Below are 15,703 nucleotides of genomic sequence, written 5' to 3' on the forward strand. Positions count from 1 at the left end.
GATCAGTGGGCTGAAGCAAGGGGAATTTGGACCAAAGGTGGGGCATAATGGATATTCCCCAAGTTCATGGTTGCTAGATGGTCATCTTAATTTAGAAGACTGTGAAACAAAGCAATATCACCAAACATTTATGGTTATTCCCTATCCAGCTGTATACAGGACACATCTCATTGAACATGCCAAGAAAAATCATAGAGTTGAAAGGCTTCTACCTTCAAGAGAGTTTACACCTTAATTGTGGGTGAAAGATATACATACACAAAAAGTCATTTGATAATACAAAGAAAAATAATAAATCTACCCAATGTAAGAAATGCTATGGAAGCAAAATTAGGTCAATTGTGAAAAATAGTATCAAGTAGTATAAGTGAATGATATGCATTCATTCATTCAATCATTTAATCTTTCATTTAATCTTTAATCATTTAATCAATCAGTCTTCATTCTCTCATTTACCAGAAATACTGTGTAGTCATTGTGTGATGCCCTCTAAGGGTTGTAAAGAATAACATGAGCTTTATGAAAGCAGAGGCATCATCTATCTTATTCACCACTCTGTTGCACAGCGTCTAGCCCAAAGGAAAGAGGCAATAATGACTGAAACAGATAGACGTGGTGTTTAGATGGCTGTGACTCTTATGGAGCTCCTAATATGGTCTTAGACTTCGACTTGTACTGTAAAATACTAGCAAATAGAAATGTAGTTGACATCAGTTGGTTTGATATGCCTGACATCTATCTTCTCTGTGTCTACAACACATTCATTTTCCTTTGGCTGATACCTTCTTAGTAAGATGGTTACCTAATTTTATGAAGATAATTAGCTAGTTTCTCTGCCTTCCCTGGACCAAGGGATGACTCCTATTCTGAAAAAGGCCCATCTGGAGCTGTGTGGAGCAGCGATCACTGTTCCTTCCACCTGAAACTGTTTCCCTGGCCCTCTGCCTGGCCAGCTCCTCCATATGATTCATTTTCTCAGCTCAAAGGTTACTGCTACAGAGAGGGTCTCCTTCACCCTTGTATGTAAGTAGCCCCACCAGTCACACTCCCATCATCTCATATTATTGCCTTCCTAACACTTTTCAGATCCTAACGATCTTGCTGACACATGCATTAGCTCTCTCCCCTCTCTAGATCCTAAGCTCCATGATGGAAGGTTCTCAGTGTTGTATTCCCCTGTGTGCACAATAAACATTTGTTGGAAGGGTGGACAAGTAGTTAGAAGAAAGATGGAACAAAGAAAGAGAAAATCCCTGTCTGTAGAACTACACATCTTCAGGGAGCACAAATGTTTTATTAGAGGTACTCCACACACACACACACACACACACACACACGCACACAACACTGATTTAGCAGAAACTCCATTGTCCAGATGGGGAAAATGCAGCTCATAGAGGGAAAGGGGCTTGTTCATAGTCCCTGATTTGTTTTTCTGTGTTTACTTTTCCAGAACCAGGTCAGGCACCTGAAGAGCATTCCCATAGAACCTATGATCTCTCCATCTATTTGTCCTTCCCCTGCCCCTGGTTTCATATGTCAGCCCACAAGGTGAATCTAATTCCAGGACCAGTGAGCCCAGCCTGTAACCAATTCTTAGCCTCATATACCATGTTACATCTCATTGACTTTCAGTACCTGGTAATTAATACTCATGTTTCATAATAAATACGCAAGTCTGAGCAGGGGAGGAGGCCTCCTCTTCTGCATCTCCCTCTGTTGCCCGGTCCCAACTGGGCTCCAGCCAAGGTGACGAGAGGCTCTAGGAAGCTGAGAGGAGCCCAAAGTCAAAGTATATGGAACATGGACATATGACTAAGGGGCTTAACACTGCTAGTCCTGGCAAGGCCCTTGGCAGTCTGGTCCCCCACCACCACCTCCAACTCTGGCACATCCCTGTCTCAGTTGTACTGGCTTTTCTGGACTTTCTCTAAGGCCCCTTCCTCTCTCTCACCTCATGGCCTTTGGATAAACTGGTCCCTCTTCCTGGATATTGGCACAGGCACTTAGCACCATGACCCCCTGAAGTAAGTCCTCAGTAAACACTGGCTATCATTTGTTCTATGTTTAATACTTATTACTTTCTCAAGATATCCTTTCTTTCCTTAATTTAAAACTTACTGACACTGATCTCCTGTCTAAGCTCTGAGAAGGCAGAAGACACACCTGTCTTGCGTCATCACTGCTTCCCAGTTTCCTCGTGCTCAATAAATATTTGTTGACTTAACAAAGGAACAATAAGGCTTTATCCAGCAAATGTCAGAGAAGCCCTAGACATGTCTCAGAATCCTAAATAATTGCTGTTTAAAGGACATGAGGACAATTTATATCTATTATGGTAATTCATGACATATGATCATCAGATCTTGGATGTAAGAGAGTGTAAGGGGATGGAGGGGCACTCTCATTGTCTGAAGGACAGAAATAAAGCACCTTTGATGTCACAAGGTTAGAGTCAGATCAAGAATGTCATTTCTACCCGTAAGGATAGGCTTATTCAAGGAGCCCGATGAGTGTCTGAAAGTCCCTCCATACACACACACACACACACACACACACACACACACACACACTTTCCATCTCCCTTCCCCTGAATGGAGCCACCCTGTCACCTCATTAACCACCATTTACAATGAGGCTGCCACATTTCCAGGGACCGCAGCCAGGAGCCAAGGAGAAATGTCGGTGTGAGAGGCCTTAAATGAAGTGACAATAAAAAAGGAGTTGCTAATACCAGGAGATCCTTCCCTGGGAGAGAGCTGTCAGGAAGAGTGCCCAGGGCTCGGAGATTTATTGATACTAAGTGGATGGTGCCTTAACCAGAAGTGATTATCAAAGAGGTTTGAGCCGAGTAAGGATGAAATTGAACAGCCTGTGCCTTGCAGAGCGGGGGTTTTCCTGCCCTTGCCAGGGCCTGCCCTCCTACCTCCCCAAGAGGGAATTCCTGGCCTCGTTTTTACTCGCTCTGATTGTTGGCCGCATTCTGCTGCAGAATCTCTTGGAGGCAGGGACCTCGGGATCTGACACTCTGGCGGGGTTCCCTGAATGTGCCATGGCTTTTCCCTCTGCCAGGTCTTTGCTGCTGTTCTTCCTTCCACCTGGAATACTCTTTATGCAGAAGCAACTGCACTCTACCCTTGCCCCACATGCACACCTCTTCTTCTGGCTGATCTCCGATTATCTTTCAGGGTCGAAGCTGGCACTTCTTCTCGGAAGCCTTCTCTGAGGTTCCCAAAGGCTGAGGCTGGGTGCCCCTGCCTGAACCCTGACCTCATCCCTTCCACAGCACTTACATGAAGTGTAACTGACTAGTTCAATCCCGGTCTTTCCCATTTTCCAGGCAATGGTCCTTGAGATTGGACCTTGCTGATTTCACCACTGCATGTCCACTGCCTAACATGGAGTCTCACGAGTGGTAGATGGGAAATGTTGAGAAGTGGATGGACGGGCAGATGGACCAATAGAAGAACAGATGTGTGTGTATGCTCTGCATGATCCCCAGGGACCAGAGGGGGATGAACTGAGCACCACCCAGTTTCATTTTAATATCAATAGATCCTAATGCAGTAATGCCTCTTGATCTGGCATCAGGGAAAGGCAATGTGCTACAGGAGAGGATTTTCTAGAAACTGAAGCTGTCCTCTATGCCATGACTGTCTCCTTCCAGTATTATAGGAGGGAGGGACGGGGTGTCATATCACAGAAGTCGAGAGTTCAAGCCTTGCGGTCTGACTGGTAGAGTCTGAACTGGCAGAGTACTCTCAGTTTTGTCTTACGCTGGTCTTGGACTTGCCCTTCCCAATTTGTAACCTAACTCACAGGATGAAAGAAGTCATTGCCAGCGAATGTCTTGGCATGAGTCTGGTGCTTCATAAGTGCTCAAACATCAGCTCTTAATTCTTACTATCAGAGGCAGTATATTCACCATTGCTGTCGTAAATGGAGAATACATATGTAGTCCTGCCTACTCGGATTCTCCATCAGCCTGAGAATCTGACCGACCAGTACACCGCAGGGTCCCCAGGCTGCTTTCCAATGTTCCCATTTCTCCTCGGGCTCACTGTATCTAATGATACAGGGTCCACCTCTAGCCTGCTTTCTGACTGGCCTTCACTCATCTACTCTCTGAAAGTGAAAAGCGTTAGTCGCTCAGTCATGTCTGATTCTTTGTGACCCCATGGACTGTAGCCCACCAGGCTCCTCTGTCCATGGTATTCTCCAGGCAAGAATACTGGAATGGTTTGCTATTTCTTTCTCCTAGGTAACTAACTCACTGATCACATTAAAAACTATATCTTAAATACAACTCAAGACTCTGAATGCATCTGGATTTAGTGCCAGGATTCTATTACAATGAGATTTAAGAACTCAGAACCTTTATCTTATTTCTAGGTTTGAAAAACTGCACTGGAGTTTGCTAAAAGTTTGCCTAGCAAATAAACAAAGTATGCTCAATCACTTAATATTTTTCAACTAATTTGGCTAGAATGTAGACTGTAGGAGCTTGAAGGAACATTGATTATGAAGTCTGAAGCCACCAATTTACAGATGGGAGACTGAGACCCAGAAAGAGCCAGGGATTGGTCCAAGGTCACATAGTCCTATGTTGTGATAAAAACCAAAAAGAGAATCCTCTAGGTTTCTGGCATCTAGTTTAGTACTTTTTCTACAAGACCAAGTTATCTTTTTTTAATTGAATATTTACTGTGACAGATTTAAGGAAATGCACTACAACTAATTATATTTCTGAACATTCAACCAATTATGCAGTATCCCACAGGCCCTGGGCCTAGAGTCTTAGTCTCTCGCTGTCCCTTTCTCTGTTGCTGCTCAGGCTTAGCTGAAATAAGGAGCCAGATAGAAGATCAGAGGCTGAACGAGTCTGGGGCCAGGGTCCACTTAGGCATATCCAGAAGGCCACCTCCAAGCCATGTTCTTTTAGGGAGAAGTGGGCAAATGTACCCTCTTAGCCTTAGAGGATAATATATTCAGCTCAAGGGGGGAAAATAGACTTGCAAAAGGTAAAAATAGGAAGATAATTTGAGAAGGGAAAATATCCCAGCCTCTGTGAGTATAAAGATTCTATCATGCTTACCTGCGCCCATTTCTTCCCTCCCATCTCATCCTTTCCTCATCCACTTCTGAAGTTCCAGCAAGAAACAGTGGCCACAAGGTCCCTAGAGGCCCAAGCAAAGGTGCAAAACCAAGTAGGTAACATCAGGGAATGGATTGGAACATGAGATTTATATCCCACTGGATAATATTTCATTTCAGCAAGGAAAGAAGAGATCCTAAAAATACTGCAGAGAGCATATTATAATATTTTAATGGGGTTAATGTGCTCCTCATATACACTTCACCCAGTAAGATGGATTGTGCTTTTTGACAAATCTATATTTAACATGAGGAGAATAATATACAATGTATGCTTCCTGTTGGAGAAATCCATATTTATGGAAGTCGTGATTCTGACAATTACAACAGACATTTAAAGCCAGTGCCTATTGTCAGCTGCAAACAGATGGAGTGGCCTCATTAGGGCTAGAGAGAAATAGTGTGAGCAGTAAAGGATAAATAGCTAATACAGGAGACATCAACCCAGAACAGAGGAGGAGGAAGAGGTCCAGGGTGACCCACCAGCTCCTCCTCATCCCTTACTGCAGGCCATGTGACCCTCTCATCAGCACTCATCTACCATGTCCTGGGTATTATGCTGGCTTTGGGGCACAAATGAGACCCCTGTTTTTCGAGAATTAACATTGACCTGAGCAGTCACAGATACATACAAGCAAAAAAAAAGAAAAAGAAAACTATTTCAAATAATAATCATTCAAATATGAAAGATATGATGGGAGATGTGATAGAGATTTATAGAGGGTTGAGGGGAGGATGAAACAACCATCTAGAAGAGGTGATGAAGGAAGGCCGGTCCAGGCAGGAGAGCTGTGAGCTGAGACACAACTGCTGAAAAGCAGTGAGCACGGCAAAGAGGTAAGGGAAGGGCGCTGCAGGCGGAGAATCTAAAAGAGAATCAGTCACTTTGCTGTACACCTGAAATTAACACAACATTGAAAATCAACTACAGTCCAATACAAAAGAAAAATTAAATTAAAAAACATATACAAACACACAAAGGGCACCTGCCAGGTTTCCTTAGACAATATGCTGGGTTACACTAGAAGTTAAACAGATGACTTGCATGGCTCCATTACAATCTTTAAGAGAAGATCTTGCAGGGGCATGAAGGGAAGATCTAGGAAGTAACTGAACTGAGACTTGGTAGGCAACTAGGTCCTAGTAGTTAATGGCATTCTTCAGTTCAGCCTGATCCAGTGCATCAATTACATGTTAAAATGTATTCACCAACAAAGGGCCCTGGGAGTGTTTGAATTTGACAAAAATCTGGATTTTGATTTCTCTCAATCTTTTATGTGGCTGGTATGTAGTATGAAACTGCAAAAGGAGGACAGGGTTTACAACATTTCCAACATGAGTTTGCGCAAAGAAGTCTTTTCTTTTTTAAGGAGCACTTTGTGGTACTAATGTTTCATGGAACACATTTGGGCGATGCTCATGGAGCATAGTTTGAGAGCCCATCTACAAAGGCAGTGTGGGGTCATGAAAGCAAGTGATATGGGCAAGAGAGCAAAGCATCTAAGAACATCAGCTTTTTCATCTTAAAATAAAACTGATAATACCAAACTCACAGGGTTGTGATGAGAAATGAACAGCCTAACATATATAGCAAAGCACCCTAAAATACTGTCACTGTGATGAGACACAGTATTATGAGTATTATCTGCCTCACCATCCATATTAGGACAGTAATTTGGGGGCACTGGGGTTGGCATTACAGTTGGTCACTTGACTGGGGCAAAGTCTAGGAACCCTGTATCACATATTAAAATGAAGTTTCGTTGCTGAATGACCTGAACTTGGTCCCATAACTTTGGTCTTTTTTACCATTATAGTCTAACCAGCAGCCTTAACTGAACACCAACCAGTATTGGTAACTTAACTGGGATCTTACAAAATGACTCCGGTGGGGATATTCACACAGCTAAGCTATTACTGTGGCTTATACACCAGGGGGCCTGAAAAATCAGCTAGTAGGATGTACAAACATGCGATGAACATCAGCAGAGAAATGTACACTGAAAGCTAAGGGTAGACTGTGAAAATCAACACTTGTTTTCTTAAACGTGCATCAGCAGCAAGCTGACAGACTTTCTTCCTGTAGCATCTTATTATGCTTTGCCTTGAAGTGATGGGCAGTGTTATAGAAAGATCGTTAGACTGGGTTCAAGCTACCTGCCTAACTCAGATACGGTCTATCTGTGATAACTTGGACATGCTCATTACCTTTCTAAGCCTTGGTTTCTCCCTTTAAAAACTTACCTAGTCATCCTTTTCCTACCTTAATAAGGTTGTTGTACAGATAACATGAAAGAACACACAAAACTGCATTGGATACATTTATAATGAATAACCATGACAACTCTTGGCATGGAAATGGCACCTAATAAAGACTGGTTCCACAGATGGATGGGTGGGTTGGACAGAGGAATGAGTGAATGGATGCACAGATGGGTAAAATAGATAGGCAGTTAGATAGGTTGGTGGGTTGAGAGGATGGAGGGATAGATTGCCTGAGTGGGTAGAAGGCTAGCTAGATAATAGAAGGATAATAAGTTAGATGGATAGACTAGTGGATGAAATAGTTTTAGAGCCACTGACAGCATGTTTGCAGCATCTTCCTCTATTCATTAATTTCTCTCTTCTCCTTTTCCAGTCTGTTCCCAGTTCTCTAAAGGAGTCTATGCCATCTTTGGGTTTTATGAACGAAGGACTGTCAACATGCTGACCTCCTTCTGCGGGGCCCTCCACGTCTGCTTCATTACACCAAGCTTTCCCGTTGACACATCCAACCAGTTTGTCCTCCAGCTGCGCCCCGAGCTGCAGGATGCCCTCATCAGTATCATCGACCATTACAAGTGGCAAAAATTTGTCTACATTTATGATGCTGACCGGGGTAAGCCAGGGGCTAGGGGAGGGAGACGTTGAAGGGATGGAGAGAAAATTATCAGCAGGAAGAAGAATGGAGGAGAAAGCAAGGAGGAATGATCCAGAAATGCTTTATATCTGTGGACTGATTTTTCAGTAGCTAACCTGTAACTCCCTGTGTGGAAACACATCCTTGGAGAGAATAACCTTTTAACGCACCATGTCACTCTACAGCTCTCAAAGCTTCCATCGTTCCTGAACCCAGACTCAACGTCCAAGGACCTTAACTGACTGGTTCAGGGCTCAGGGCTCAGGGCTCAGGGCATGGCTTTGAGGAGCATATGGAGTCAGATCTGGATCTGAATTCTATGTTCCTTCCTCTCCAGCTGTCTGACTTTAGGCAAGCTCTCTCTGCCTCAGTTTGATCACTTCAGTAATGGGAATAAAATTCTCCATTCCTTTACTTTTTTGTCTCTATAATGAAGATAAGTCCAGTGTCTATCTCATAAAATTGTGAGGACTGAATGACACAATAACTAGGTGGGGCTTGTACACACAATCAATGCACAGTCTTTTATACATGTTAACCTCTATCAGCATCATCACCAGCATCACCATCAACCCTCCCAGGCCTTAATAATTCTGCCTCCACCTAAATTTCAAATTTTCCATTCCATTTTCTAAGTATGTCCAGTGTTTGTTTTTCTTCTCTACATCTTGAATCAGAGGATTCTAGTTTCTGGGGAGCACTTCCCTTTTCAAATCACATATGCAAATTATTCCTTTCTTTTGCAACGGAGAACACCACTTTCTCTATTTCCTGACCTTCTAAATGGAAATGCTCTTCTTTTCTCTAACTCCTGTGATGGTTGTATTATATGATATATCCTACCATCCCCTGTTATACTCAATGGTCCAAAAAGAACTTAACCATTATTGGTGTGAATAAATAAGTGGATCATACAAGGTCTGAAAAGTGAGGCACAGGAATTCTACCTTGTTTAAAAAGAGAGGCTTTATAGGAGCTTGCCTTTGGAGAGGCTTAGAAGATTTTTCAGTAGAAGAGTGGCTGGAGAAATGTTTTTTTCAGGAAGAGTTAGGCAGGCGTTATTTAAGGAGAATTAGCTGGAGAAGGCGATGGCACCCCACTCCAGTGCTCTTGCCTGGAAAATCCCATGGCAGAGGAGCCTGGAAGGCTGCAGTCCATGGGGTCGCTAAGAGTCAGACACGACTGAGCGACTTCACTTTCACTTTTCACTTTCATGCATTGGAGAAGGAAATGGCAACCCACTCCAGTGTTCTTGCCTGGAGAATCTCAGGGATGGGGGAGCCTGTGGGCTGCCGTCTATGGGGTCGCAGACGCGACTTAGCAGCAGTAGCAGCAGCAGAAGCTGGCAGGTGAGGCCAGAAGCACTCTATTTGCTTTGATTTTCCCTTCTCTTTCCTTATTTTGATGATTTCCCTTCTCAGACAAGCAAGCATTATAAGGATGAACTGCAGAATGGCTATTTCAGGACAACTTTGCAGCATAAATAGAGCTTCCCTGGTGGCTCAGATGGTAAAGCATCTGTCTGCAATGCAGGAGACCCAGGTTCGATCCCTGGGTTGGGAAGATCCCCTGGAGAAGGAAATGGCAATCTACTTCAGTACTCTTGCCTGGAAAATTCCATGGAGGGAGGAGCCTGGTAGGCTACAGTCCATGGGGTTGCAAAGAGTCAGACACGATTGAGCGACTTCACTTTTGCAGCATAATGAGGCTTGAGGCCTAGAAGTGGCAAAGCCAGAAAAATGTCACTTTCATTAGAAGATCATCTCTGGGGTTTATCAGCAAAAAGCGCCCATACTCTTAAAGGAGCTCCACCTGTCTCACAACTCTGAGCTCAGAGTTCTGCCCTTGGCTAGCTGTGTGACCTTGGGCCAATGATCAAGTCTCTCTGAACCTTCATTTCCACATTTGTGAACCATGGATAACAATGGTACCTACCTTACAGAATTAAGTGAATTGAAGACAGCAAAGCTAATGGAGCAATGGCAGACACATAATAAACTTTCAGTAAATGTGAGGCTTAAGAACACCAAACTTGTACTTAAATAAAATTAATAAAGCAAGCAAAAAAGAAACAACAGAATCAATCTACAGATGATTCTTTATGCTGGGCACCATATTGGTCACTATCAGGGAGATGAGCAATGTTCTATGGAGACAAAAATGATATACGTGCACAAGATAGATTAACAACGCACAGGTAAAATGATGATCTGTTGCAGGCAGAATTATGACCTCCCCTTTCTCCCCCCACAAAGACACCCATGCTCTAATTCCTGGAACCCCTGAATATGTTACATTAAATGCAAAAGGCATAAAGGTTACAGATGGAATTCACATTGTTAATCAATTGACCTTAAAACAGACAGATTATCCTGGATTATTTGGGTGAGCTCAGTGTAATCACAAGGGTCCTCAAGCATGTAAGTTGGAGGCAGAAGGGTCAGTATCAGAGTATGACATGAGAGACTCAACCAGTCCCTACTGAAGATGGAAGAGGCTATAAACCAAGGAAAGCAGCTATCCTCTAGAAGCAGAAAAAGCAATAAAAATTTCCCCTCCTAGAACCTCCAGAAAATAACATAACCCTGACAATTACTTAAACTTAGCCCAGTGAGATTCATTTCAAACATCTGACCTCTGGCAGTTTAAGATGATAAACGTTTTATTTGAAGCCACTAAATTTGCAATAATTTGTCACAGCCACAGTAGGAAACTAATACCCTATCTATGTCCCAAATATGAAACAAAACAGTATTAAGTCATGGATTCCTCTATCATTTAGCTGTAAATCAGAAGAGAATAGCTTAATTCAGTACACAGTGATCAAATACCTACTGTGTGAGAGGCAAAGTGCTAGGACTTGAGATATACTATACATTAGTAAATGTGGTTGACAGTTATCAGGTGCTGTTTAGATATCAGATCAACACATTTAATAAGCAGTTACTGAAGGCTGAATAGTAATCAGTATTTATAAAACCCCTGCCATGTTTGAGACACTCTCATTCAATCCTCATGATGACACTGTGAAGTGGGTGTTATTAACATCCCCATTTTACCACTGAAGACACTAAAGTTTCGCAAAGTGAATTAATCCACACAAGATCATTTAACCAAGTATATTGTAGCATTAGAATTGGAGCTTCAGATTACACTTTTAATCACTAACTCTCCTGCCTCCTATGTTCTGCAAACAGAAACACAAAACAAACACAGAGCCTGCCCACCCCAGCTCAAACTGGCATTAGAGCAAGCTGGAGCCGAGTTTAGTGGAGGAGTAGGGAAGGTGGGGGTAATTCTCACAGATTCTGACTGCCACCTCTCTGTCCTACTCACCCCACCTCCAGGTCTGTCTGTCCTGCAGAAAGTCCTGGACACAGCCGCTGAGAAGAACTGGCAGGTGACAGCCGTCAACATTTTGACAACCACAGAGGAGGGTTACCGGATGCTCTTCCAGGACCTGGAGAAGAAAAAGGAGCGGCTGGTGGTGGTGGACTGTGAATCGGAACGCCTCAATGCTATCCTGGGCCAGGTAGTGAGTGCGGCGAAGGTGCCCTCAGGGTGGGTGCGGGGGATGGTTCCAGAGGACCGGATGACCTCTGGCCCTCTGAGTTACAAAGAGAATTCTTGACTAGGTGAAACCACAGGCTGTTTCTCACATCCTGTAACTGATACAATTTAACTCTGAAACGTTATGAAATAGTACAGAGTGGGAGCCATCACCTAGGGCTTCCCACCGTTCTCAGATCAGTTAACCAAAAAGTTACCTCAAGTGCTTCCATTTCTTCTTAAAAAGAAAAATGCATTGCACTTTAGAGTTTGTGAAGTGTTATCACATCCTTAGCTCCCGATTCCTGGGTTTGGCTCTGCATTCTGTCACCCACTGATCCAGCATTTGGTTTCTCATCCATTTGGCCCACTGACCCATTTTGAGTCCAGGGAGGCACCGAGCACCTCCCTTTACTCTTTCCTGAAACACACGCCAGTGTCTGAAAGATGAATTGATTGATTGTCCATTCTAAGAAATTACACTGTAACCTCAACAGTCTTTAGCCAGATGTCTCTAACTCATGGTTCCTCCTGTTCTCAGAGGTAAAGCATGTGGCATTGGATAGATCACTTGTCTTTTTAAATTACATCTGTGTATTCAGATAAGCGAGCAAGGAAGGAGATGCTGCAATTGTTTTTCAACAGTACTCTACAATTAAAGACGGCAGTTTTAGGTATTTGACACCAAGACAGCGCTTGTTAATAGTCCTCAAGACCCCTGGGGCTCCCGCAGGGAATCTCAGAGCCAGCTCAGTGCTTGTTCAGAGGCTTCGACAATTGAACAAGAGAGATTTTGAAAGCCAGGGGTTCTTTGAGGCGTTAACTCTGTGTTCTACTTTACAAAGTGTGAATCTGTGCCTCCCTCTCAGACAACGCAGCAAAAATTGTTCCCAATGAGACGGGAGTTTTTTGAGCCAGAGTCAGAGGACTGGAATTCTAGTTAGGTAAAGCAGAATAGAGTATTAATAATAGTTAAACACAGAGACCCTGGAGCCAGATTCACATCCCCAGCTCAAATGTTCATTAGTTCTGTGACCCTGGGCCAGGTTTTTAATTTCTACATCTCAGACTCCTGACCTGTAATATGGGCATAATAATAATAAAAATGGCTACCTTTAGAGAGCTCTTGTGAGGGTCAGAAGAATCTATGTATACAAGCACAGCACTTAAAATAGAGCCTGCCCCACTGAAAGTGATAAATGTAAAGACTTACCTGTTTTTGCTATTCATAATGCCAACTGATACTGGTTTTGCTGTGTGTGTGTGTGTGTGTGTGTGTGTTTAGTTCAACTTTTAAAATTTCGAAATATAAGCTCATATGCATGTGCAAGATATAATACAGAGAGATCCCATGCACCACATGTCTGGTTATCCCAATGATAACATCTTACAAAACTGTAGCAACTATAGTGCAATGCCACAACCAGGAAATTGACATTGATACATTTCAAGCACTCGACATTTCCATCACCACAAAGATCCTCTGTGGTCATCCTGCTTCCCTCTCTCCCTCTCCTTTTCCCTTTCGCTAGGCACTCACTAATCTGTGGTCCATTTCTGTGATTTTCTTATTTTAAATGAGTGTGATATAAATGGAATTACATACTATGTAACATTTTGGGTTTAGCTTTTTTCACTTGGCATAATTCCCTGGAGATTCATTCAAGTTGTTGTGGGTACGATACTGGCTTCTTGAGTCATTTCTTTTTTGGTGCAAGTGTACTCATCTGTAAAATAGGAATGAAGACCCTACTTCTATAAACCTGATAACAAAATTAGATGAAAGGTAGGGAAACTGTTGGATGATAAGCAGGTATTCTTAACAGACTGAAGACTCCTACAGTAAAGGTAAAGCTGTTGGTACTATTTTCTGAGTACTTACTTTATACCAAACACCACGCCAAGCCTTTTCCATGTATAATTCCACTTCATCCTCATATCCTCTCTATAAAACTGCTTCCATTAGTGCCCTTATTTTATAAATGGAGAAACAAGGGATTACACTTGCCTGGGATTTCACAAGTAGCATGGTATGAAAGTAGGAAATCAGATCCATCTTGGTCTAGCTACCATGCCAGACCTCTTAAAAACTCAATTGTCAGCATCTGCTGACTATAGCCATCCCCTCTGTCAAAGGACAAATGAGTGTTTTGGAAGAAAGTAACTTGTTTTTCTGAATATTTTAGATTGCAGTGTATTATCTTTTTTAATTGTTGGACTCTTTTATTCTGAAAAGTAAAACCAAAATGCTGAAAGGATCTTATAAGTTATATGGTTTATCACTTGCATTTACACTTTACAGATGAGATGACTAATGGTCATATTTGTTGAATCATTTGTCTTGGGTTCAGACTAGTTAGTGAAAATGACAATGTCACTAGTTAGTGACAAAGGATTTCCATCTTCTGATTTGCAGTCTGACATCTTGGCATCATCCTAGACTATCTCACACTCAAGAACTGGGATCTTTTCAGTCTAACACAAATGTTCTGCCTAATCTAAGGAGGAAGACAACAATTCCAAACTCCACATAGGGACTTAACTGCCTGTCTCAGTCTCTAGTGCTCCACGTGGAATATCAGCTGTATTAGGATTCTTGTTCTGTTTTCTTCCCTGCTGTATCCACAGTGCCTTGAACAGTGCTTGGCACCTAGCAGGTATTCAATAAATATTTTCTGAATGAACAGGAAGAATAAGGAATCAATGAATGCTCTAAGATCCTAAATGTGAGATGGGTCTAGATACCTACAGGTAGCCTTTGACTGGAAAAGAGCCTTTAAGCTGGAGGTAAGAGCAGGTAGGGAGGCCCAGAGAGCTTGTGGGAGCCAAGGTTCACAGAGGGCTTAAGAGGCCAAGTGGAGGATGTCAATTGCTTACTGGAAGACAATAATCTTTGGAAACCATTCCAAAGAGTCTGGGGGTTATTTTATAAACAGTGGAGAGCCAGTGAAGGTCTGTGAGCAAGGAACAGGGTTATCAAAATAGTGTGTGTGTGTGTGTGTGTGTGTCTGTGTGTGTCTGTGTGTGTGTGTGTATTCAGAGTTGGTCAGTCGTGTCTGACTCTCTGGGGCCCTAGGTACTGTAGCCCACCAGGACCTTCTACCCATGGAATTTTCCAGGCAAGAACACCAAAGCAGATTGCCATTTCCTACTCCAAGGAATCTTTCCAACCCAGGGATCAAAACTGCATCTCTTGCATCTCTTGCACTGGCAGGGAATTCATTAGATTATAATACTTAATCAGTATATGGCACTTAACTATGTAAGACAGTCATAAGTTCAGAAGGAGTCAAAGATGGATGAGGGAGACCGGGACCAGCCCATCCATTCACTCTTATTGTCTTCAAAGTGCTTTTCACCTGCTGAAATCTTGTTTATTTATCTGTTTATATATTTACTATCTGGCTCCCTGCTAAATTGTCAGCTCAGCTCAATGAGGGCCTGGGGACCTTGCCTCACTTGTTCATAGCTTCTCCCTAGTACATAGCATAGGGCTTGACATATGGTCCACGTTCAATACATATTTGTTGAGTGAATTAATTAATCATAGAGGCTTTACAGAGCAGTTGGGATTAGAGCTTAGCCATAAAGGTTACGAATAATCAAAGAGAATGGGAAAGGGCATGCCAGACACAAAGACTGTGAATTAAGGCAATCCAGTGAAAACGAGCTTTGAAGAGATGGGGTCAGTGAGGCAGTGGACTGCAAGTGTACATTACCTTTGTATTAACTTTCTCAGTGAGTAACCTTTTATCTCTATCTGTTTAGTATTGCTCTTCTCCCAGTAAACTGTGACCTCCAGCAGAGCAAGCACCATGCTTTTTCATTTTCCACTATATTCTCAGCACAGTGCTTGGTAGATAGTAAGCACTTATTATTTGTAAAAGGGAAAGGAGGTCATCAGGTGGGTAGGTGAGTAGATGGGTGGGAAGGTTGGTGTTTAAGTTCAACTATATGAAATTACTAATCTTTATTGGTCAAAAATCATTCATTATTGTTTCTTATGTTTCAATCTGTAATTTCATCCTCCAGAGACTATTCTTATCCATTGCCCTGAGGCAGTGGGTTTCAATCTGTCTTTTGTTTGCTGTTTTGTGTTAA

General features: G+C 42.6%; 1 protein-coding gene and 1 non-coding gene across 2 annotated transcripts in view; both read left to right on the forward strand.

Annotated features, from left to right (window-relative positions):
- GRIA1 (glutamate ionotropic receptor AMPA type subunit 1) overlaps nt 1-15,703 on the forward strand; it is a 348,095-nt gene that overhangs the window by 179,797 nt on the left and 152,595 nt on the right. Inside the window, exons 3-4 of the mRNA XM_052642627.1 lie at nt 7,793-8,032; nt 11,401-11,585. Of these exons, the coding sequence (XP_052498587.1) occupies nt 7,793-8,032; nt 11,401-11,585 (425 nt within the window). The remainder of the gene's footprint in view (nt 1-7,792; nt 8,033-11,400; nt 11,586-15,703) is intronic.
- Nucleotides 9,545-9,616, forward strand: TRNAC-GCA (transfer RNA cysteine (anticodon GCA)). The gene has a single exon. It is a non-coding gene; the product is annotated as a tRNA-Cys (tRNA).

Source organism: Budorcas taxicolor, chromosome 7, assembly GCF_023091745.1.
Source record: "Budorcas taxicolor isolate Tak-1 chromosome 7, Takin1.1, whole genome shotgun sequence".
NCBI lineage: Eukaryota > Metazoa > Chordata > Mammalia > Artiodactyla > Bovidae > Budorcas > Budorcas taxicolor.